General features: G+C 36.7%; 1 protein-coding gene across 2 annotated transcripts in view; it reads right to left on the bottom strand.

The window, feature by feature from the left end:
* Positions 1–26158, bottom strand: part of EIPR1 (EARP complex and GARP complex interacting protein 1) — an 89362-nt gene that overhangs the window by 22349 nt on the left and 40855 nt on the right. For both annotated transcript variants that reach the window (XM_063330423.1, XM_063330424.1), the window contains 2 exons: positions 22947–23103; positions 7819–7918 (listed from right to left, as the gene is read on the bottom strand). In XM_063330423.1, the coding sequence (XP_063186493.1) occupies positions 7819–7918; positions 22947–23103 (257 nt within the window). The remainder of the gene's footprint in view (positions 1–7818; positions 7919–22946; positions 23104–26158) is intronic.

A 26158-nucleotide genomic window follows, 5' to 3' on the forward strand; every position in this document is an offset into this window, starting at 1 on the left:
ACAAAGTCATCAACTTTCTCTTTGAAGTTGTACAGCAAGTTATACTCCAATTCCACATGAACATGGGGAAAAATGAAGTTGCAGACACTGCGAATTACTTCTAATCACTTACTGAAACTGATTGTTTAATATCCAAAGGGGGGGTGGGAGGAAAACCAGAGTTTTTGCATTTTAGTAAAATATAAAATTTATACAAATTTCGAGTGGCGAGGCAGACACCAGACTTATTTGGTCACCTTTCACATGATGGTCGTATTTCAAAATGTTTCATTAAGAGGTATTTCACAAAAGTAGATTACTGCACTGGATCTCATTGGATCACTTTTCTCCTTTACCTAAATCCTAATACATCGTAAATATTCTATTAAATAGAAGATTTCTCAGCAGAAATATTACACTGAAAAGAAAAAAACAAAACACTAAAACATACATACTGCTTACATAAACTTTAACTGACTTCAACAGAAAAATATGCTGTCATACGAGACTACTTAAATTTATTTGTACTTGGTACCAACATCCATTTCTGTATTTTGCTAAGTCTTCGCTATTACAGTTCCACCAAGAATATCATATTTATTTAGCATTCAGATTAACAATCTAGAAATTACAACTCTTCTATCACTGAAGTCTATGATACCTAAGAAGTGTTGCCTTCCAAATTTTTTTTAAAAGAACGTAGAATTTCCAGCATGCAAGATCATATATTGCTGATGTGTTAATGAATGATATAACACTGTGGCCAAACCTACTCCTCTAGCACCATTCCTCCTCAAGTACAAAAACGGTCTGAAAGCCTTTCTACAACCTGCAGGTTATTAGCATTAAGAAAAATACTGCACAGGACACTGGATGCAGGATAATAAACTAAACTAGACACACACCAGATTCTAGCCACAAGAGAATATGCAGAGCTTGAGTGGGTCATTTCAAGAATTAAACTAAGTTTATTCAGCCAAGTAATCAGTCTTGGCCATACAAAGCTCAGACTTGGGGGAGAAGAGGGAAGCAAATGCTAACGCTGACAGTAAGATGGTGCCAACAAAAAGAGTATCTCTTATCAGGTATTTTCAAATTCTGTTCTCGAGACAGAAAGCGTTGTATATCCAAAATGTGACCCAAGGAAGAAGGTCTTTGTAAGCAGTAGATAATACTTTCTCCAGCATTCCATCCATATTTTATTTTTTAAGTCTTCATTTCAACTTTTATCATGTAAACTATTATAAAAAGATATTATTTTTTTTCTTTTTAGTCAAAAGTTCAGGGGTGAGGCCAGCACACGTATCCTGCGCTATTTCTTAACAACACACATGAAAAAAAAAAATCACATACATGTGAGATTGGCTAAGTCATCCTTGCCTTCCCAAGCAATTCTTATGTACTTGCAGGAATTAAATGACATCCTTCCTCGTATGGATGTCCAACTATGTATACAGCCAAGTTCCCAATCAACTCATGGTAGACTTCTGTTAAAATGAAATCCCAGGAGTTACTGAATAAGGTTTTGTTCAATGTTCTTTTGCATGTCTTCTATGAGCCTGAAAGGAACTGCACGAATTTAAAGGAAAGCTAAGAGGTAAGGGAGGGAAATTTTCATAATAAAAAGGAATCCGTACATAACAGAAGGAAGTCTGCAAGTCTCCCTCCTGAAAATCCACAAAATGAGCTTAAAGGAAACAAAGCTGGTAGTCTGGAATCACAAATACAGGTTCAAAAAACCCCTAGCTTTAGTTTTAATTCATACCTAAATATACAGACAGGTAAGCAAGCTTTTTTGAACTCTTCCCTCCACTTCTTTAAAGGCAGAAAAGTTGACTACACAAGGAAAGGAAAACATGACAAAGTCGTATTTTAAACATTAATCTCACATCAGGATTTGGGTTTGTGCTGCCCAGAAGATGAAAACATGTAGCTCTAAGGGCCTCACTGGATATTGAAGGAAAACAATTCACGGTAATATTTTATAAACACAAAATGTGACTTACAGTAAGGAAAAAAAAAGGAAGTGACTAAGATCCAATGTCTACTTTTAGACAACAGAATTAGCTATTGTTCTTGCATCGTGCAAGGATCACACATTGACTTTAGAAAAAGGTATGGACAAAATCATAGAATTAGAATCATAGAATTGTTAGGGTTGGAGGGGACCTTAAAGATCATCTAGTTCCAACCCCCCTGCCATGGGCAGGGACACCTCCCACTAGATCAGGTTGCTCAGAGCCCCATGCAGCCTGGACTTAAAAACTTCCAGGGATGGGGCTTCCACCACCTCTCTGGGCAACCTGTTCCAGTGTCTCATCACCCTCATGGTGAATGCAATCATGAACAGTGTAAAATGGTTATCAGAATATGGATGGATTTAACACTGTTCTTAAGTGGATCAACGCCTAAAGCTGGTGACATAAGACCAATAATAAGAGGGCAGTATGATATTATACTACAATTGCATGAGAACAATGATATGAGATAAAAGGTTCTGAAAAAAATTAAGCAACATAATATGATCGGAATAGAACTGTGTATGTTATCCTCCATGAAGGAAGGGGTTCTACAAAAGTAAAGTATCTGAATATGAAAAAGTCTATTTTTTTTTTCTACTTTTGAAGGACTGATTTCTGTGTATTCAAGTGAAAACATCAATTACTCCAACTTATTTTTAACAATACATCAGTAAGGACTGAGATGCCTTTCTCTGCTTCAAATTCTTATCTCATAAGGACTAATTTGGAAAGAGGAAAGGGTTGGCAGTATTCTTAAAAAAACCAAACCCCAACATATGTTAACCTCTAGAGGGTACAGAAATTATCTAGAAAAAATACAAGCAGCATGGAGACAGTGAACCAATTGTTCATGCTCTCTTCCATAAAAAGAGCTATGGGCCATTGAATGAAAAATGTAGAAGTCAGATTCAACAGTAAACAAAAAAAAGGTGCTCAATGGACACCTTGACAAAAGACACTTGAATGCATAAAGCTGACTTATAACCAAGAACAGAATAGGAAAGTATTTGGAGGAAACATCTATTAAGGGTTACACTAAGATGACAAACCCAACCAGGCTCAGAGAAATCCTTGGACCGAAGAGAGTAGAAGACTGAGTGTTAAGGGCAAAATATCTAATACATTTGCTCCACTGAACTTTTCCTTGAAGTCTGATATGGGCACTGTTTCAAGCAGAATACTGGAGCTGGATGGACTCAGGTACGGACCAGCGTAACCATTCTTAGAACTGAGCAGCATGAAGCAGACGAATGGTAGAATTTTTCAACTCTTCTATGAGGGGGGCTGAACTTTTCTCCTCTCACAACATATGAAAAACAATGCTAGAAGACGAGTTCCAAAGTTCTATATATTTCTCCATTAAATGGTAACTGAAAACATGTAGTTCCGTTTCCTCAATAAACTATCTTCATCTAATAAATAAGTTTTTACATGCACCACTTGGGGGGTTGGGTGTTTTTTGGGTTTTTTTTGTTTGTTTGTGTGTTTGGGGATTTTTTTGTTCATGTATAAACTAATTCTAAGGTAGAATGGCTAAAAACTAACAATTATGTCATGCATTTGGAAGGTCAGTTTTTTCCCTCAAACAGACTTTGACACAAAACATTAGAAAACATCTTCCAAGAACAGTTTTGGGTTTTGGTTTGTTTGTTTTGGGTTGTGGGGGTTTATTGTTTTGTTTTGGGGTGGTTTTTTTTTTTTTTTTTTTACTTTTTAACCATATTCTCATCAACTGGAAACGGGTCACAATTCTGTTCATGCTGAAGATTGCGTGGAGATCTCAAGATAGCCTCAAGGAGGTGTCCTTGTAATAATGACAGTAACAAAGCCATTGAAAGACTACTTTGAGATCCAGGTTAAGACGGAATGAGTGTTGTTCTGGCTTGTTATTGACAGAAATAGAAGTATTGATGAGGACTTTAAATTCATTGAGTTAAATTGCTCCCACTGCAGGCAACCATGCCATGTAGTCCTTTCATAAATGTTCTTGTCTCCTGAACCATCTTACAATCATTTGCCTTTTCAAATAGCCTCATCATACTGGAAGCCGAGAGTCATTCTCAGAATAGGCAAGTAATAGAATCCACATGTTTTTAAATGCTGAGTTTCTATGGCACAGCAAAAAAATATTTTTATTCCTTAAACACATGTTTTCTGCTTTATACTACAAGAATTAAACTAAACATGAAGTTCATCCTCTGAAATACATTGTTGCTCCTATATACTGATGATGTGTTCCAAGTTTGTCATCAACAATTTTCATCATTTCACTCCTATGCTATCATTAAGGAGTCCATTAAACAAAATTGATCCCAGCACCAACTCTTTAAGAACTGGTCTTCTATCCTCTTTCTGATCCAGTAATTTCTCTTTCCTTTTTCTTCAGACAGTTTTTTGCCCTCCTTTAATTAATCTGTGTCTATTCTAGTTGCAGTAATTACGGGACACCACAAAGTTCTCCAACTGAAGCCCACAATGTGTTTCCTGCCTTGAGAAACAGCAGCCATCTTGCCAAGAAAGCATTTCATGCTTATTCCTAACATCCTCCTATATTTGGATACGTCACTTTTCTCCAGAGAGAGTGTGAAATCTTCCCCACAAAACCTTCTGTCTTGCCTGGAATGCCACTGCCAGGTATTTTCTGTTGTTCTGAATTAAGATCACCTATAGGTTAAACACTACTAAAGAATACAGAATGGCTAAAAAATCTAAAAGGAATCAAATTAATCATTTGAATAAAATGATCAAAACCACACCTCTACTCCTCCCCTTTGTAAAAACATCAGGCAAATAGAAAAATATCTATATTTTAACATCTCCAACTGCACTCATCTGCCGTTCCAAACCATACTGCATTTACCCAGGAAGAGTTCTAGTGATTTGGTGACATCCAACCTAAAGTCTGTATACCGAAATATTAACTGTTGTCTTTTCAGCAGAATCTACCCAGACCTTGTGGATTGGTTGGGCTTCTCTTGGGTTCAGCTAATGATTATAAATGACAAAGAGTAGCTAATTTAATTGCAAAAGGTAATGATGCAGTGAGCATAAGATTGGTTTCACCCCAGAAGGTAATGTCCTCAAAACAATAATAAAGGGAGTGATCAAAAGGAGAGGAAAAGCTTGTCTTAATGCAAATATAGGCATATATTCCTATATTAAATACTGTAATGAAGAAAAAAGTTAGTGAAAAACATTGAAAGGGGAAAAAAACCCAAACAAACACACAGAACTATATAGTATGTTTCAGAAAGATTTCAGAAATACACAGAGGTTTATCCTAGGCCTGAAAAAGCCTGTTATACTGGACTTCGGATTGTCATCATTTCACTTACTAGAAAGTCTAAGGTAGACATCTTAAGGAGACGTCTTGTTTAGTTGGACTCTGGTTAACTCAGGAACCCACAGACACGTTTGAGACAAATTTGTTGCAGACAAAAATTCAACAGAAATGCAACAATACCAATCATCTTTGAAGAGATTCACCTGGCTTAAGATTTAGATGCCTGGAGATATGTTTTCTGAGAGTCAAGTTTCCATGGACTTTCACTATTAAACTACACTTTAAAAGCAGTCACTGACTCAGTGATGAAGCAAATATCGTCTAAAGGTAACTCAAAATTGCTAAATCAGAAGACTGATAATGGTAAACAGTTATTTCCAGGCAAAATTTTAATCATAAGCAATACTAATTTACAGTGCACTCACATGAGATACTAGATTATTTGAGACAGAAAAATAGAAAAATCAGCCAAATTCTATACCAGGTCTCCTGAAAGCCTGACTGTAAACTCTAAATGACGTTCCTAACTTCTGCAAACAAAGGTTTTTAACAGACCTTTCAAAATACTCCTATTTGAAGATGTCAGTCAAGCATTGATATATCTACTTTCATAATCTTAGCTTCATTAGATGAAGCAGGTTTTTTAATGCAGAATTTCACTTTTGTTTTTCTTGTTTCCTTGTATCAAATATAAGCATATAACAAACGTCACAGATTAAATCCTCTTAGTTCCTTTATCACTTTGCCTTCTGGAGTCTTTATTTTGCAATCAATATTTGATGCAGTACAGGCATATTTTAAAAGTAACAGAATAACAGATATTCCAGGTAAGGAACGCTAATTGAAATACTAAAGGGATCAGCAAACTGAAAATTGCTTTGAGGACAGAAATGCTGATTTCCAAAATCATGCTGAAATTACGGAGATTGATGAAGAGTCTCATCCTCTCCAAAATTACGCAGATCGCAATTCTAGTGATGGAAGGAAAGAAAACGGAAGTCATAGTTACACTCACCAATATTTGTGTGTCGGAGCAAGGAGGTTTGTTTTGAGGAAAGTAATAGTAGAAGGAAGACACAACGTGCAAAATTTTAGTAAATAAATTTGAGACAGTTACGAGAAAGTGGTTGGGACAGTGAAAAAACTAACTAACATTCGAAAAAACTTTAGCAAGAGAGGACAGAGCTGCCCAAAGAGAGAAAGGGAAAATGCTAAGTAGTCTAGCAATCCCAGCACTTCAAAGAGACATGGAGTTATAGCACGGAAGCAGTATCATCTCCAAAAACAGTTTTTCACCAGGTTTAAAGAAGGCTTTCCAAAATAGTCTGTGTGTTATTCAGGCATCAGAAAAGAAATCCTGACTAATATAGGAGTAATGCAGATCCAGTGGATACAATGCTACAGACAAGCTCCTGGAGGCCAGCCTTCAGAAACTCTCAACATCAGTTTGATAAAAACAAACACTACTTTGAAGAAGCCTTGGAAGGTATAACATAACACTGACTGAAGTTCCAGGCTGGAAAAAACCCTAAAGTTTCCTCATCTAGTGAAGGAACCCAAAGGGCTTAATTATGACCATAAAAGATTAAACTATATTACATTACAGTGATACTATGCAAAAATCTAGCAAAATAATAACTTAAGACTTCACCTATTTGCACACACTCAGATCATACAACAGGGAAGAGTTTATGGACACAACGTCTTGACTCCTCAAGCAAATGCCAGTTGAAAAGTCTGATTCTGCAGCATCCAAAAAAAGAAATTAACCCAGAACAAGTCAAACTGGGGAGTTAATTCAAGAAGTGACAATGGATCATCTGAATAATAATATCCTTGACATAACCAGTTTCCATTTTCAAGGGTAGACACTGACCTAAATTACTCTATCCAGAAACACTCAAAGTTTTCTATACACAATCTATGTCATTATACATAAACAATTTTTTTTGTTTATCTATAAGAGGTGTCATAATTGGACAGAAATCTATGTCAATGACACCTTTTCATGTATGTTCCTGTTTATATATGTTCCTGAATAAGGTTTTAACAAGTGAAATAATCTGAATAGACAGTATAATAATAAATTAAATTAATACTGAGAACTCAAAGCAGATCATAGTAAATAGAGAAATTCATATTATGCTTATACATAAAAGGAGCAAAAACTGCATGGTATTAACCAACATAACTTAATAAACTATTATCTGAATTCAATAACCTTTAGGCTTTACTGATCACAAATTTTACCAAAATAGCATTGCTTTATTTTAGATTATTCACTATAAAAATCAGTAGGAAAGTAAGGGGAACTCTAGAAAAAGGAAAATATTTAACCCCTAGCAACAGATACAAAATACTACTCTTAAACAATCATATTCAAGACAACTGATAGAGTACTTATTTACCCCACTCACATTAAAGGCAACAAGATATTTCTGAAGGTATAGTTAAAAGATTAGCAAGTTCTAGGCTAGTGAATGTTGTTTGTACTATGTTCAAGTGTATCATGATTTGTTAAAAAAAAATTCTTACCACAGCTTTGGCTGAACTTTCCTGTAAATCCCACAATAATATGTTATTATCAGCCAGCGAAATAATCTTTTTACCGTCTCCCATTGGTTCCCACATAACACTGTAAAACAGAAAACGAAAACAAACAACCTAACATTAAAACCAATCAGAATTTGCATTAGAAAGCCATTTTAACTCTGTGGATCTAATCTATTCAAAAACACTTTAAATCATACTCCTTATGGTTTCCTTCAGCTGAAATCCGTCCCATATTTTAAGTGCAAAATCTGCCATTAACTAGCAATCTAGCAATTTTTTTGCACATACCAAATGAACATTATTGCAGCATTAGTTACTTAAAAACTATGTGACAGCAAACTTAGGCTTGCTTATGGAATATTTTAGTCAGTACTAATGTACGCATCCTTTTCTTTTTCTTTTGAGTGCCCTTTGACATCCCATCCAAATCTGTCAGAAAAGGAATGCCACTCAGCTTCCCTAGATACTAGCCTAACTGTAAAACGAGAGCTTCTTGAAATCCTTACTCTATTTGTCGTCCATTTTGCATATTGAATCATACAGCAAGCATGCAAAACAGTGATTATGTCATTGTAGCAGTTGATAGAGTAGCCTTGAACAGCACAAAACGCTGGGGTGGAAGGCCCCTCAGGCCTTATTGATACGGGCTTAAAAAGAACATATGGTTCCCTCCTTACTGGAATAATGTAGCTAAATTTGAAATACTTAGCTAGGTTCAGTTTGATAAAGGGAAGCCTTGAGACATTGTATCCTTGAGTAGACTAGACAGGGAGAGATGCTAGAATAAGCTAGTTTTGTGAAAACAAGAGTTGCAAACTAGGCCAAAAGACTAACTGAGTATGCACGAAGATCGAGTTCAATCAGCCGACACGGTGAGGAAGACTATCGACGACCACCAGAGGACCGTGGAAGACCACCAATGGACATGGATGTGCATGCATCAAGGACATTTACATATATTAATGAGTTCTAGGTGATAATATGAATATGTTAATCATTTCTGGGAAATGTAATTAATATGTATATTCTGATTGCTTATAACCTTTGTAGTTGAGCAACTCGGCGCGCGCACTAGGTGAAGTGATTCCCTGTGCGCCCAGCGCTGCAATAAAGAATGCCTGCTTTATAACACTCCAAAATTGAGTCTTAGAAAGACCTTAATCGCTGGCTTATGGTATCACAGTCATTCTGCATACATACACAGAAAAAAAGACCTTAACGTACACTCAACTTCTGAGTGCTTTAGCTTTAAACTTCAGTTCTTCATATGTAATGTTGTGCAGCCTTTCTGAAGGCGCACCAAAAATTGTAAGCCTCAGAGCTTTGATGCAAACCTCTTCCAGATCAAGAGCTGTCATCATGACTCAATCAACGTATACTTTTTCCCTGTGATTCACCAGTTTCGTGCTATATATGAAGGAATGCAAGAAAGCAGTCCTCATCTCTAGTTGTGCCTATGAGAAGCAGTATATTCAAGCCAGTCAGTATGGGCAGCACAACTAAGTATAGGTGCTACAACAGTAAGGTTAAAGGAATAATACTTGTCATTTGATGAGAATAGGCTTCCATACGCAATACTTTTAAAAGAAAGTTGTGCAAGCTCACAATCATCTTATACTGACACAATATAGCTGAAGGCAGAGATCACAGCTTTAGTATCAATAGCTACATTGAGAAACTTATTTCCATCTCTAGAAAAAAAAAATATATATATTCAAAGGCATTTGATATGCTTTTCTCATCCCCAGTGCATATATGAAGAAGTACCTCTTGAAGTTTGTCAAGAGCCCATCACTAAACATATGTTTTCTAGTCTATTTAGTTTTTTGCATGAATCAATTCAGCATCTGTACTGGAGAAGAAGAAGGTGAAAGAAGAAAGAAAGAAGATGTTGGGCAAGTGAGCCCAACATTAGGCAGCCACTAGCTACTTTCCTAACTCATGCTGCATACAACGCATGGTCTTATTTTTTTCCCCGATTTTACATTATTCACACCTTCCTAAGACAGTGGGTATGACCCAGTCGGCCTCAGATCTAAGTCAATGAACTCATCTAATCTTATAGTATAAAGCACAAGGAAAAGAAAATAGGAAATTGCAGGTAAGAGGAAGAAGTAACATTGTCATTTTTTCACACCATAAGTGAAACACAATCTCAGTTATTCTCAGCTGATCCCTTCCTCTCAAAATCCTCTTGCTTCTTCCACGAAGAGTTTCATTGCTTTTTACTCTGCACTTTTAGTGAAACAAGCATTAGATATACAGGCAGATGACTGCCCCTGTTTGCTGTTATAGAGAAGCCAGACTATGCAGAGAAAGAACTATGCCACAAAAAAAAAAAAAAAAAAAAAAAAAAAAATTAACACCAAGTAGATGAAAAAGCTGGAACTATAACTAAAAGGGTGCGTTGGCTGACTCCCCACCCATCGAACTTTTCCCTAAGGCAATGGAGCAGATCAGAGAAAGGACTAGCTTCTGCACCTATTTTCTGCTGGAACCATGACCTGCATCCTTATTATGTCATCAATCCATGAGAATTAACTACTTATAGAAGTTGATTTGTAATGAGGTCTCTTGTATTAGGACCAAATCACTTCATTTAGCACATTAAGCTACCATCATGTTGTTAAATGTATTTTAACAAGGACTTGGAACTACAATGATTCTATGATTTGCTTTAAATTGGGCTGGTTTGTCTGTAGAATTGCCAATCTTATTTTCAGAAGTGTTTCCTGTTGAAGTTGCATGGTACAACTTGGAAAAAACTTACAAAAAACTGAAAATGAGTGTTGATAATAAAAATGATGAAGTAGTTTCCACGACACGTTCAACCATTATTTCGCCCATAATAACGAGAAGTAACCAAGTAGCACTGGCATGGGTATTTCAGAATTTCATGTAGTTCTGCTGCACAAATATACCAATTAAATCCTTCAAAGAGATGAAAACATTTTATGAACATGTATAACAGGATAAAAAAAAAAGAATGCACTATAACCTGCAAGCGATCATAGACAAAACTTCCACAACTTAGCTTTCTAAAGTGAAATTTAAAAACATCAGGATCATCACACCACTGAATAGGTAACTAAGAATTTTTCAAGTTGATTCTGATCACATTTATTTATTCTAAGTCCATCATTTTTCTTACATATTGCTTAAAGTATAACTGGCATTTGGTGTTGATACATGCAGATATAACTTTAATTGTAGACAATGAACTCTGTTTTGACCAATTAACTCTTTAAGAGTTCGTCCAGCCAGAGATCAATATTCTTTATGCCTGTTGATGTATTTGCACCTTTCCGGCACTGATCATTGAGCTTTCAGTTGTAAAAGCTAGATTGGAAGTACCGTCTTTGATGTTTTCAAAGATAGGAAGAAATTTCACATCTTCGAGTGCCACTGAGCTTCAAGGTAAAGAATTAAAGAATTGTTACAGCTGAATACTGTGTGCTAATTAGATCCAATTATAACCCAGGTGACATACCTTGGAATGAAAAGGTCTCTCCACATTCACTCTATCCTTGCGAGATGCCCATTTTGCTTTTATTTCATTTGTCTTTTATGAAAGTTCATTGGTTTATGGGTGGGGTTCTAGTGATCACTCAGGTTTTACAGTCTAAGCAAACACTACTCAAATCACTCTTCGTAACATGTTTGGCTGTATTCTGTAGTCATGCCTGAATGCGTCATGGTTTCATCTGGGATGAAGTTAACTTTCTTGCTAGCAGCTGGTGTAGTGCTAGGTCTTGGATTTGGGATTGGAAATAGTGTGGACAGCACACTAGTATGTTTAGTTGTTGCTAAGCTCTTTTTGCTCCTCACACCACACTACCAACAAGAAGCTGGGAAGGGACACAGCTGGGACAGCTGACCCCAACTGACCAAAGGGATATTCCATAGCATATGACATCATGCTCAGTATATAAAGCTGGGGGAAGGAGGAGGAAGGCGGGACCATTTGGAGTGACGGTGTTTGTCTTCCCAAGTCACCGTTACGCGTGGTGGAGCCCTGCTTTCCTGGGTATGGCTGAACACCTGCTTGCCCATGGGAAGCAGTGAATGAATTCCTTGCTTTGCTTTGCTTGCGCGCGCAGCTTTTGCTCTGCCTGTTAAACTGTTTTTATCTCAACCCACAAGTTTATTCCTTACTTTTACTCTTCTAATTCTCTCCCCCATCGCAATTGGAAGGAGTGAGCGAGCGGCTGTGCAGCCCTAGCTGCTGCCTGGGGTTAAACCACAACAGAACGTTAAACATGAAATACCATGGAGAAGGAAGAAAAAAAAAAAAGAAAAAAATACTGGTTCCTTAAAAAAAACTGGCTTTCAAAGCATGATACAAATTTTAGAAAAAACTGAAGTTTCCATTTAGAATAATTTTCAGACACAGCAGAGGTGGTGATAATCTTTAAAAAGGAAAACAGATAAACCAGGCAAGACCATTTTCCTCAGTGTGCCAACAGTTGCTGATGCTTACAGTTTTTGGAAATGGACAAGATAATTGTCAAATTCACAGCTGCCTCTCAGAAACTGAGTGTCAACTTCACGGCTGCTCTTTAGATAATCTATAAACAGCAGACAAGCAATTATATTTGTTGCCTTTTACCCTATTTTGTTATCATTTGACTCCTGATGCTTCAAATTAGCTTCTAGCTAGTAGCTTCTGGTAAAAAAATTAAATCCTACAGAGAATGTTTTCCTAGTAATGAAAAAAGAGAATTTAAAATATTCACTCAAATGCACACATGAAAGGACTCTATTATCTGTGTTTTATGCTGAAAAGATAGTTAACACCATCATTTATTAACGTACCGAGCTTTTACAAATGAACAATTCAAAGTTCTCTGTTATAGACTAAAGAAGAATAAAGCAACATACAAATGCTTTCATAGATGTGAACTGCAGCCCAGTCACAATGCAAGCATTAACTACTGCTTAACCATAATTATAGAATTGACAACCATTTATTTCTGTAAGTGGAAAAATTTTGCTAGACTGAAAATTCTTATGCACTGCAAAATGGAAAATACACCCAAACATCTGGTAACTCAGCAGAACATCCTGCAGCCTCCATGTAGCCCATCATAAAAATTCATGCGTTATCGATGCAAATATCCTGCCTTCTTTGCAGCACAATGATTCAAATTTAAAGGCGGCTCTACTAATCAGGTGATTAGAACATTATTCTAACAGGAAGGAGATCAGACCGAGGACAACGTGGAACCCACAATTCTTACTCCTTACCCAAGTGCTCTACAGAGCGACCACATTTCTGAATGAAAACAGCTCTGGCTATTCTGTAGTGTGTTGAAGTCCATGCTGCAGGAAGCACATGTAAGTTATGCTTTGTCTCAAAAATCTCATGAAGATATATTTTGGTGTCCAACTCTTCAAGACACAATAAAACAAGAACCATAGCTTCCTAAAAAAACTGAAAGAAAAGGTGAGTTTATTTTAGGTGCCTTTTTAGCTAAGAGCCTGCTGAGAAGAATGAAAAATTAAGTTAAAGATTCCTTTGAACAAGAAGCCCAAAGACAGCTGGGCTTTATTCTGGTTCTTAAATTATTTTTACATTCAGAAAAATAAAACTGCTGTACAAATGAATACACAAATATCCCAACAAGAAGGTGACACACAAAAAGCACTTGCCTCTAAAAGTGGTTTGGTTTTTTGGTTTGTTTTTTTTTTTTCCTTAAGTTGTCATACTACAGTGTTAGCAACCCCAAAAAGTCTTTCGGAAAAAAATCATAAGGCAGAATGCAAAATAAAGGGTCATCCTTGATACTCACTGCATTTCCTTGTCTACTGCAGCTGCGATTAAACAAGATTATAGTGAGAAAATGAATTGTGATTCTTGCTTTATGGCCCAATTAATTTCAGCAGTGAAGAGGTATTTATGTACATATAAACATAATGAAGACAGTCTGAATCCTAGGAGTTCACGATCTAACAGAAAGCATGGTAGTGAATTTGTTACGAGAAAGCAAGATGTAGGATTCAGTGTTTTTAAATAGGAGCTCCTAAATATCCATTTTGTAGAAACAACTATTAAATTCCTTTTGAGCTGTTAATGATTTAACGTGATGACCAACAGGTGACAGTCTCCATAGCTGATTAACAATCTCGGACTTTTGTCAGGCTGGCCATGGGTTTGTATATTAATAATGCTTAGAACAGCAGAGCAAAATCATGCAAATTGATTATACAAACTCTACATGAGAACTAAACTGACAAAAACTGTCACTGGTAACAGTTGAAGTCATGAAACATTATAGATGGGAAACAACATCTCTAGTCTGTAGTGTAACCAACTGACCTACATTCTGTAGACACTTGCAGCACAATAAGAACAAAGCACAAACAAGCTACGCAACCAAACAGGTGAAACAGTAAATAGCAAGACCTACTTTATAGAATGGAAGCCATGACTAACCTTTTTCCGATTTAAGACACCAGTCAACCATGTTCTACTGCCTTTGTTTTTGAAGCATTAACATACACAAGTTCTATACATGGACAGTTCTTGAAGAGTTCTAACAAGTCTGACCTAAAATTCTTCAGATTGCAGTAAACGAAGAAATCCTAAATTCTTTCCATCAACTTGTGGGTGAAGCCAATTCCTTCTCCTGTGTTCGGAGAAATAGTCCACATGAAAACTCCTCAGAGTAAGAGACCCATGGGTAGCACTAATTGGAATCCATGCTACAAAGTAGTTTTGTAGCATGGTCTTATCAAGGTCATGGGGGTTCTCCATGTTCATTTGGTATTGCAGACAAGTCCTTACAGTTGATTAACGGTATTACGAGGCTAATTTTGCCTGTTTGTTGTCACATGTATTTATTCCAGACAGATGAGGAATATTAATTCATCTTTCCAGAAAAGTTATGCTTTCAAAGATATAAAAGGTATATACTACATTTTTTTAGGACGCTGCCTTCTCCTCTAACGTCTGCCTCTTACTAGCATATCCAACGTATTACTAGATATCCTGGATTTTTGCTCAACTTTATGCTTGTTGGGATAGACTGTTCTTGACCTTGGAGGAGGTGGTCCTTGAATATTAAACAGCTTTCTTGGAACCCTCTTCCCTCCAGGGCCCTATCACATGGCACTTATTCAAGTAGATCCCCGAAGAGGCAAAAATCTGCTGTCCTGAAGTCAAGGGATGTGAGCTTGGTTTTTGCTCTGCTCCCTTCTCTCAGGACCCTAAACTCCACCATCTCATGGTCATTGCAGTCAAGGCTGCCTTTGACTTTCCCATGCACAACCAGATCTTCCTTCTTTGAGGTCCAGTAGAGTATGTCTCCTCACTGGCTCTTCTGTCACTCAAGTCAGGAACTCCCTGGAATCCTTGTGCCCTGCTGCGCTCTCCCACCATCAGATTCCAGGGTGGTTGAAGTCACCCACAAGGACCAGGCCCTGTAAATATGAGGCTACTTAGAGCTGTCTGCAGAAGGCCTCATCTAATTGCTGTTCCTGATGATGTAGCCTACAGCAGACACTCATTACTGTGTCACCTGTTGCAATCTGCTCTTTAATCCTAACTCAGAAGCTCTCATTTGGCTCCCTCCATCCATCCCCAAGCAGAGGTCCATGAACTCCAGCAGTTCTCTCACACAGAGGATAACTTTCCTTATCATCATCCCAGCCTGTACTTCCTAAAAAGCCTCAGTGCTTTTCTCACTTTTGTCTACAGCTATTTTGTCTGTCCAACCTGAGTAACCAACAAAAGAATTATCACATACAGACAATGCACTTCCTAGTCTTTTAAGTGCTGTTAAATAGAGACACAAAAATATCAGGGTACAGAGAAGAGACTATAACCCCTGGCTTCCCCTGTTCCAGTGATTTCCATTAGGGTGGAAGTTACAGCAGTGGTTTGGTTTGACCACAGTAGTACTGTTAAAGACTAAGGTGTCTTCAATTAAGATTAAAAAAAAAAAAAAATGCACTGTCACAGGGTATCTTCATAACACCTCTGCTATATAAAAGGTAGCTTACCAGCAGATCTCCTGGTATTTTTGGTTGGTTGTTTCTGTGTGTTTTTTCTTGGGTTATTTTGTTGGTGGTGGTTTTGGTGGGGTTTTTTTCTGGTTTTGTTTTTAGTTGGTTTTGTTTGTTTTGTTTTTCATTTGGTTTTTGGTTTGGGGTTTTGTTTTGGTTTTTAAGTGAAACCTGGGGGGCTGTTTTATCCTCCTTGTTCTCTTTTGGAGGAGAAAAAAGAGCTTTTTTTTCAGGGGGGGTGTGGGGGGGGTGTTAATAAAAAAGGTTATGCATTTTTTCTGACCTCCTATAAAATATCAAATACAGTCTAAAGAATACAATAGATTAAGAAAGTTAGTATTTCCTCAAAGTAATTAATATTGGATTATTTACAACAAGAATGCCTAAATATTACGGCAGAAACACTCACAAATAATACTCTAAGGCAAATATGCAAAACCCTTTTAACTTCATTATGTTTCATCCATGCCTCCCCATATTGCTCAAGTGCTAAATACGTGTCTACATATAGGACGGCTCTTCCAAAAGTTTTATTAAGGTTCTGTCATATTACCACGATTAATATTTTGCAGTAGTATTTTAATTATCCTACTGTTACTGATGGCTGAAATATCTGAAAATTCAATGGCTATCTTAAAACTTTTCTGAAGTTCTTTTTTCTTTTTGCAAGTATTTTAGAACAAGTCCATATAAGTATGTGTGCTGAGACAGCAGAATGCATTACAGCTGCAGGGTTTTTTTGGTGACATATCTACAATAACAAAAGGTCTGGAGTATATGCAGTTAAATTACTAGGAATGCAGTGCTTTGGCAGTGTAGTTTATGGTACCTGTTGAAATCTATATCCCATGCCAGAAAAAGCACTTTACTAAGCATAAAGCTTGTATCTGCTTGGAGGATTTGCAGATACTATTACACAGACAAATCTTTCTAACAGTCTTAAGAAGAACTCACTGAGGAGCTGAAACCTATTTATTAATATGAAAAAGAATCAATTGACAACATGCTTTGGCCAAGAAATGTGGCCAAAGAGTCAAATAAGAACTATCTGAAAAAGTATGTACATTTTAAAGGTCTACATGAGTATCAAAAGTTGTTTTCACCTTCTTACTTAACAGGAGGAAAGCTTCTAAGTAAGGAGTTACACATTTCACATAACCAGACACTGATGACAAATTACTGTCACCCACAGCTAACTGCTACATACAATGAACAGCACATGTAGAAGAACAGAACCTCCCAGCACGTATATGAGTTTCTTCAATGAAATTGGACTTGGGGGGGGGGGCGGGGGGGGGGGGGGGGGGGGGGGCGGGAAAACTGTGTGTAAAGCTAGGATTCATTTCCAAAGCAGATGGACAGAAGTCACATAACCTCTATCATTCTACAACATACTGCTCATGGAGCAGCTGCTGCCATGGACACCATTTCCATTCTGTTGCTTGAACAGGGCTTAAAAAGCCCCAAAGTGAATATTATGGATATGTGACATGCCATGAAAGAAACAACCGTCTTGTCCACCAAAGATCTGTGAGATGATCAACCTAGGAAAAAACTTTTCCGTAGTATGAATATTTGTCAAGAAAGCACACAGGGAGCTGTCAGGTAAAAGTCCTGCCCAGCCTCTGGAGGCCATACTATGCCAATAGCTTTTGCCATGTACTAACGTAAAGATTAAGGGCTGAAACAAGCTTATTTGTGAAAGAGCTAGAGTGGGCAAAAGCAATCTCAGCAGACTCATTTTAGAGGAAACATGTACCTGCTTTTGGGGGGGGGGACAATTTGAGTATTTTCATATGGGATTTTTCAAAAGATGGGAACATAGATATAGCATATCCTTGCTAAAGTATTGCTGTTTGTAACAAACAGGACATCCACATGGTTGGACAGGGAGAAAAAAAAAACCAACAAAACAGAATATTGGTCCAAATACACTTCAATTATTTGACACATGCCTTAGAAGAAAATTATGGTTGCCTAGGATCTGCACTGACAGTTGAAGGAAAATCACCACTCCTTCTGTTCAAAAGTACAGCAAACCCAAGAACGATAAAGGTTTACAGGGACCTGGCACAGATGTACCCTCTAAGAGCCCTAAATCCAGTGACTCTAGATACTGGGGGAATTTGAGGTGAATAGACTGCAAGAAGTGGCTGGGACTCTAGCTAGTGTGGTGTCACTAAAAAAACCTCTCCATTACCACTCCTGAGACTGAACCCTGGGCTGGATGGACTGTCTGAGGTTGCAGGGCACCCCTTCAGGTCTCACATACATTTTACCAAATAGATAGACTGAATTCCAGGGATCAATTTTTTCAACCAAAACCCATTTCAAAGCTCTGAATTTTTAACTATCACATAAGCAACTGTCAGCAATATTACTTCATCTATGATCATCCCAGAACATTGTGCTAGGAAAGAATTCTACTCTGAGGAACAAATATTCTAAATAGTAAATGCTTAACAGCGTTTTGGAGAGCAAACTGGAGTCCGAGACCAAGAAAACAGGGACACCTGTTCAAAGCTAGTTCCTCATGAACATTTAAAATTTTCCTGCATAACTAATTTTTTCCACAGTTCTGCAACATCATTTTTTTAATATTTCCCACAACTTTTTAAGCAAGTCAAAAAAACCTGAAAATAAAACCAGCTGGTATCTATTTAACCTGCAAAATCAGGTGAGGCAGACTGCAACCCTATATTTTTTTTTTAGTGCTAAGAATAGCTAAAGTAGCATTACAAATAGGAAAAAAAAAAACCCAACTTTTAAAAATAGCTCAGTTTTCTTTCAGTGGGGAGAAATCACAACAAATTTGGCAGTAAAACTAGGGAATATGACAGCACGGTGAGAACTAAAGCAAAAAACTACTTTCAATTTGGGAAGGAGAAGTGAAATAGTACTCTACAAACCCATTATTTTTTACTTCTAGGGTAACACTATTTCTGTACTATATTCTATATCATGATTTATGAATCCAAGGTAAACGCAAACAACTGCAGGCTTCAACAAAACTAATTTTCATTTTAAGCATATGAAATCTATTGAAATTATCAGAAGTGGTCATAAGTTAACTGAATACATAAAGCAAGTTCACATACATAAAATGCAGCATATTTTTCTCTTATTATTTGCTTCAATGTTAGATTTTACTTTCATTAAGTCTCCCTTGGCTTTATGAGACTAGAGAGAAACAAGTTCTGATCAAAAATTAACAGCATAAACTGGGCACATAACACAATGTTCTATTATTTCACTATCCAATTAATGAATCACAATTATTCCCTAGTATATGCAATTACATTGCACAGCTTAAAGTTTTAAATTTGCACAATACTACCCACTCCAAATTACTAAAAAAACATGCAAGGGAAGGAAGGAGAGACGTGTGTTATGAATTACTCTGCTGATTCCAAACACATTTTAGAGGATGAAAAAAGGGGAAAATGAGAGAGAAAGTGTGAGAAAGAGATAACAAATGGTTGAACATTTGGATTTGGATATAATACATGGATTTATTTACAATAAAGGATGATTTATTTACAATGAAGGATCAAAGATTCGAGAGAGCAAAATCCTGTAAAGAATTCAGGATATCACACAGAATTTAGAAGGGAGAGGGGAGAGAAGCAGAACGTAAGACACAGTTAAAATTTTTACCATTTTAGAAAGGATCAGAACACAAAGGGGAGAGCGACAGTACTACTAATCAGCTGTAAGTTACATTCCCAGTGAAAACACGTGTCATACAGTAAATTTTTCCAAAAAACTTTCTCTATACTTCAGATTTTTTACTATCAGAGGTGGCTGATGGAGAATGTAAATGTGTGGAATGAACAACTTAACACCAGTAAACAACTGAGCAAAACCAATACCTCACACACCAGACCTGGAAAAAAAAAAAAACAACAAACAAAAAACCCAAAACAAAACAATCCCCCCCTTGCATTCCCTAATACATGACACTAGTAATAGAAACACCTGTGAGGTAGTTTTTCAACTTTCTTAATGGAGGAGAAAAACAATGCAAGAAGATAAACCTTAAAGAGAAGAAGTCAAGAAATAAAGCAGAGCAGAGAAAACATGAACAAAAGTACAAGCAAATAAAGCCCTGAGACAGGCAGCAGATGCTAGAGTAGAGTACATAGCCAGTTGCATTTTCAAGATAGTTTTGTGTTTTTCCGTTTAATTACAGTCAAATCTCAATTACTTATTATCTGTAACCCAGATCCGTGAATATTGTAAAGCATCGGTGCTATGGATACCAAGACACACAAAATACCTTTCCATCCGCTACTATCTGGAATCACAGAAGTTCACGCTAGGTGCCACAAAGGCTGAGATCAGCATTACACCCTGCATCTCTAAACTCTACTGTCAACTACGGCACTCGTCCCTGCCCAGCCTGTGAAGATGTGATGGAAGTCCAAGTATGTTTATATTTTTTTTAGGCATGCATTCTGACTAATCATTTTAAAAGTTAACTTTAAAAAAAATTAAGTCTTTATCAAATCTGAAGTGTATGATTTCAAAAGTTATCATGGCTTTAAAACTTTTCCACCCTTAACGAGGGTAGCGGTTGTGGTACATTGCCCTACTGCACTCTGTGGATGAAACAGCCCCCTTAAAGTGTACGTGGTCACATTGAAGCCCTGGGTTCAGTGTCCAGCCTGGCTTTTGTAAGATGTATGAGAGTATGCTTTAATGGCAAGGCAAATGACAGAGACAGAATAAGCTCTGCCTTTCTTACTGTGAGTATACGACGCCAGACCACCGCTGATCTCATAACAAAGTGATAACGTACACTAGAATGTTGGTCTTACATTGAAGTTCGAAAAGTATTTACACTTTGCATTGAGGAAAACTGCTTTTCTGATTTACAGTTGGTGCTAACAACAATAGTACCATAAGTGTCTAAAGTAGTTTCATACTTTTGAAACATCTGAAATGGCATAATAGAAAAAAATATTTAAGTTGCTATGTGTAGTCAATACCACTCAGTGGGACATGGCCTGTTAATTGACGCACATTTCGCACAAAACACTTATTTTACTCATTTATGTGAGTTGTTCCCACTATGACTTAGGGAGGAATAGAAAAGCCTGCTCCAGAACAAGATCCTTTAACTCATCTGTGCTTGCCTGAGATGATGCAAGGGGTACTAACGCCAAGTATTCTGATTATACTTTTTATCTTTTTGTAACACAGGATATTTTCAAATCATTATGCATATATATACCCACATACATAGATAATGACTATTAAATGGTAGCAGATATTTGTAAGCACTAGTACTGAACAAAATCACACAAGAGATGGAAAATTGCACATGAATTATATTAGAGGAAAAAACTGATTTTTGGCATTCACAACTTGATACGCTCCCTTATTCTTTCTCTGGTGATCAGGCTACCACACAGAGTTCTGCCATCCCAGCATCAGATAGAAACAGATTACGGAAGATTCAAAGACAAAAAGTACAAATCTTAAGGGGTAAAAGGTGAAGATTAAAACAAACAAAAAATAATATTCCCAAATATATTGGGAACTAATTCTCAAAAGGTTTCAACAATAAAAAGGGAATTGTTTAATATAATCGAAGCATTATAAAGAGAAGTATTCATATGAAAATGAGTAGCAAGGTATTAAAAGATACTACCATGAAGAAATTTAACATTCAGGAAGCGGAGATTTTTAGAAAAGTAGCAGCTTAGACAACACACTTCTGATTACACTGATATGTCCAGTCTTGTCCAAGAATGACCTAATAAATATTATCTTCTAGTTACCTTTTTTATTTAAGTTGAAATTTAATCTACAAGGCTCAAACTAGAAATCAGTGGCTAGAAATAGATGCTTAGAACTTACAATACAACGTTCGACATAATTAAAAGTCAACTGAATTAACTATCACTTCTAAATTCTACGATTTTTTTTTTTACTAGTTAGTTAATGAATAGGATTTTTTATGCGGCCAGCTTTTTAAAAGGAACTGAGACCGATTCTAAGTATTATTCACTTTTGATATAATTTGAAATGACTCCTAGTAGAATATATTTAAGAATAATGAGATTATGATGGATACCTTACACAGCAGGTGTCTGAATACAGAAACCAATGACGCCCTTTCCACTCTCATGTAAGACACTTAGAGCAATATCCAACACTGATGTTGCGTTATCCTTGTTCGGTTTCAGTTCAGAGTTGTCACATTTCATTTACAAGTATCTGCTATGTTATTCCACTTTTTTTCCTTGAAAGTGTTTGATAATTGTGAAAAGGGCTGTACAACTTGCATGATCACCTCCTACCCCGTATTCTTTCTGCCAGACAAGATGTTCCTAGGACTACAGCATATTCTTACAGTTTCAACTTTTCCTGCCAGTAGAAAATGGTCAGGTGGTCCCAAAATTATGTCAAACAACATAACATTGTAGTTGTTAAACATGGAGTGAGTGTATTAACATTTCTTTGCCCTGCATCTGTTCAGGAAGCACTGGGAACACATCATAATACATATCCATAAAGCAAAGAACTTTCAAATACACAACGGACAAATTTAACTTTCTTTTAAATAACTGAAAGGAAAAGGAAACAAACCTCTGTAATACCATCTGCAGTACTGCAGCTCTCCTTGTATTTTCTTAGGCAACAGAAAAGAGTAGTTAAACAAGCACCATATAACATAATGAATTCTTATCCTTAACAAACAATAAATTACTTGCACTTATGGCAAATCAGTCGAGTGAAGACTGAAAAACAAAGACCAAAGTGCAACATCAAATTTATATTCCATAAAAAGATTGAAATGCTAAGTATTATACCTTTGTGCAACAAAGGTTTTAGATGGGGGCAGGTGGGGAGAAACACATTAAAACAGTACACAGGCTGTTACTCCATATGTGTTTGCAGGACTATAATAAATGTTTTTAATCTATGAAACATCTGGGACTAAAAATCCAATTTGTACCTTTTTTTTTTAAAAAAAAGATGGAATAGTTTTAAAGTGTAGAACATAGCTTCTACAATATAAATCTGCACAAAACTAACAGCACAGGTCTATCCTTTAGGCTTTTTCTAGGAGTATAAAATATGCAGAATCCTACCAGGCCATATTGCCATGGGCTGTGTTGTCAAGGTGACAGAGTAGCTCCAGGGTTTGAGTGTTGCTTGATGAATCATCAGGGGATTCATGACTGCCTGATTCCAATTCCTTCGGCATCCTCCAAACTGCAGCACATGTCATGACTTTACTGTCTGAAGCTAAGCAACAGAGAATAATGTCAACAGATCATTGTATGGGAGACATATTTTGTATACAGTGCATCAACACTTACACAAATCTATAAGCAATGCACATCTGCTGTTTAAAATATTTAAAAATATTATACCAAGATGAATTCGAAGAATGCAGAATGCGGATACAGACACAGACCTCAAGTTAGCGGTCAAGTTGCTGCAAAACTCATAATTAGCACACATTTGATGTGCTTCTCCCTGTTTAAAGGCAAAAATTCAGTGCTCATGAAAACATAACTCTTTGGTAGGCAAGTTTTCCAAGCTTCATTCCTCATATTGATGTTAATGCAAATGACTCACAAGTTACATTGCTCAACTCCTTAACAATGAGGATTTAGATAGCATTTTCCTTTCAAGATCTATCTTCAGTTGGATCTGTAGCATTACATCGGATCCTTTACTACCAATAACTGTTTATTACAAAACCAAGCATCCCACATAAGTACGCTCCTCTAACTCTAGCAAATAAAGGCAGCTCCCAAAACACAAACTGAACTTACACGCATATAGGAAAATACTACAACGTATGATGAACAAGCCAATGACAGATTAAGGAGAAAATACCATATGTTCTATGCACATATAGCATTGCCCATCACCCAATATAGCAATTTTTAGCAGTGCAGAATGGGAGGAGACCAGAGCAGCATTGCACATGTTTGCATTGTTGTAGCCACTGGTCCAGGGTTCACAGAAGACAAATATGCCAGGATGATCCACTACAGCAGGAACAAAGAAACCAGCCACAGCAGTGTCAGGCAAAGGCAGGGGGAGCGACTACCTGCTGGAGGATGTGTTAAATGAGAAGTCCAGAGGATAAGCAGCAATGAACGACATGTTTTCTGTTCTGAGGTCATTTTGCATGCCTCTTTCTCACAGTTCTCTCTCCAAGCACATTTTAGTTGATTTTAGGGCAGAGCGCCTGATTAGAGCCACAAGCAGACGTGACTGACTTACATCAGTGGAAAGGAAAACAGGAACAATTCTAATGAGAGTGTTTTCATAGAGGAAGGATGGTAAATCTGAAAAAGGCCTTCTTAGGCGAAAATGCCATTAACGTGTGAAAAAAGTCTCTATTGTAAAGGTCACCAATATAGATATTCTATATGCAAAACAGGTGCTCAAACAACAGAGAATTGCACAAAAATCAATTGATAAGTACCGATACATAGTAAATAAGCCCAAAATGCAAGAATGCAGACATGTTTTAAAAGTAGCCATATGAAATAATAACCACAGGTAGTTAGATAAAACCTGTAAGAGAAAAAGACCATTTGTTTGAGAAGGAAACAGGGGAAGGAGGAGGACTTCAAATCCAAGCACAGGATTCAGAACACACAAGCACTGGTTATTAGATAGATTGTACTAAATATAAAATATATGCATGATGCACATAACTGTTCTATAGTAATCTGGCATATACAAGTTGAATACAGTACCAGGAGACCCTAAATCTAAAGATGATGGATAATCCCTTATTTATTAACACTTAACTCAGCTTTTACTAATTGTAGTGCATGCTAACAGAACAGCTATTTCCAAATCATTGGAGGCAAATCCTTTACTCTGAATCCGTGTGCCACTGAATGAAGAGGAGGAAGCAGCAGCAGATGGCTACCTTTCTTTAGCAAAGGGCAAATCAACGCACAGCATGCACTGTACGCCATATAAATAATAAATAACCTGAACTGAAAGTTTCACCCCAATACTCAATATGTGACAAAATATTGAAGACCATCACAAAGAAGTTTCTGGTAGATTATAATAACTGAAAGGTCTGTACCATGCATACAAAGCTTTAGTTTTTCCATCAAGATCAAGATCTATGCAGAGAAACACAAAATCAAAAAATGGAAAAGAAACTACACATTTCTCAAGCCATCTTTCCTCTCAGTACAGCACCACAAGTCTTAAGACAGCCTTGAAATGTCATTTTAACTTCCTAAAATGGGAACACTTTGAAATTGAAATCTAAAACTACTAAACAAGCACTGGCTTGAAGACTGAGGGAGGCTGAAGAAAATATATACATATATTGAAATCTCCCTGAAACTTGATGTAACCCATGCCCCTATAACACTTTGGTGTTTTGAAAATTGTCAAAAGCCACCAATGAAATGAATCTGTGTGAATTTTTAACGCGTGCAGCAATTTTACACATATTTTTATATTTGTTTTCAAATTATTACTAGAGATGCTGCTAAGGAGTGAGATTGAAATGCACATTGATACTCCAGGCAGAAGAGATTTGCTTGAGTAGCGAAAACAAGTTTATCAGATTTCCACATTTGGCAGACCTATCTAAGCCATCCCTTGGAGCCCAGCATATAGTGTCCTCTCTGGAAAGCTGTTCAGCTGCTCTGATGATATCACATGTATCAGATGCCATTTGCTCTTCCAAAACACAAGAGAATCTTATCTTTTTGAAATGTAATTTGAGCACAGAAGATTTCTGTATTAATGGCTGTTATTATGTTGTATGTTAGGCGGGTTTTTTTTAATATTCAATTTTTACCATTAAAAAATTGCTCTAAGTCTTACATATTAGCACATATCTTTAAAACACAATTCTAAAATTTAGGATACTTGTCAAACTTACTAGGGATCCCAATAGCACAGCAGTCATTCATTCTTTCTCAAATAGTGGAATTGTTATTTTCTTCTGTCCATATTTACAGAAATAGAAAGAAAACCACACCTGTCTTTTTAACTAACATAAAAAAGGCTCAGTGAGGTAGCTATCACTTCTTTTCACTATAAATACAAAAATATTACTTCCTTCCCATGACCTACATTCACTACATTTTGGTATTTAGTAAAAGTTTCTTCTCAGATTACTGTTGTACATGTATAAAACAAGCTTCTTCCCTCCACTTCCGCTCATAACAGATATTCTTGTAAACAACCAGTAACAGTAAAAGGGTATGAAGGCACAGAATTTCACATGCAGAATTCTGTGCCATTCCATACCTGTTTCACCTCATCAGGACTGGTGGTGAAGGATAAAATTTGTTATGAA

This window comes from Chroicocephalus ridibundus, chromosome 3 (assembly GCF_963924245.1).
Source record: "Chroicocephalus ridibundus chromosome 3, bChrRid1.1, whole genome shotgun sequence".
In the NCBI taxonomy this organism is placed as follows: Eukaryota; Metazoa; Chordata; class Aves; order Charadriiformes; family Laridae; genus Chroicocephalus; species Chroicocephalus ridibundus.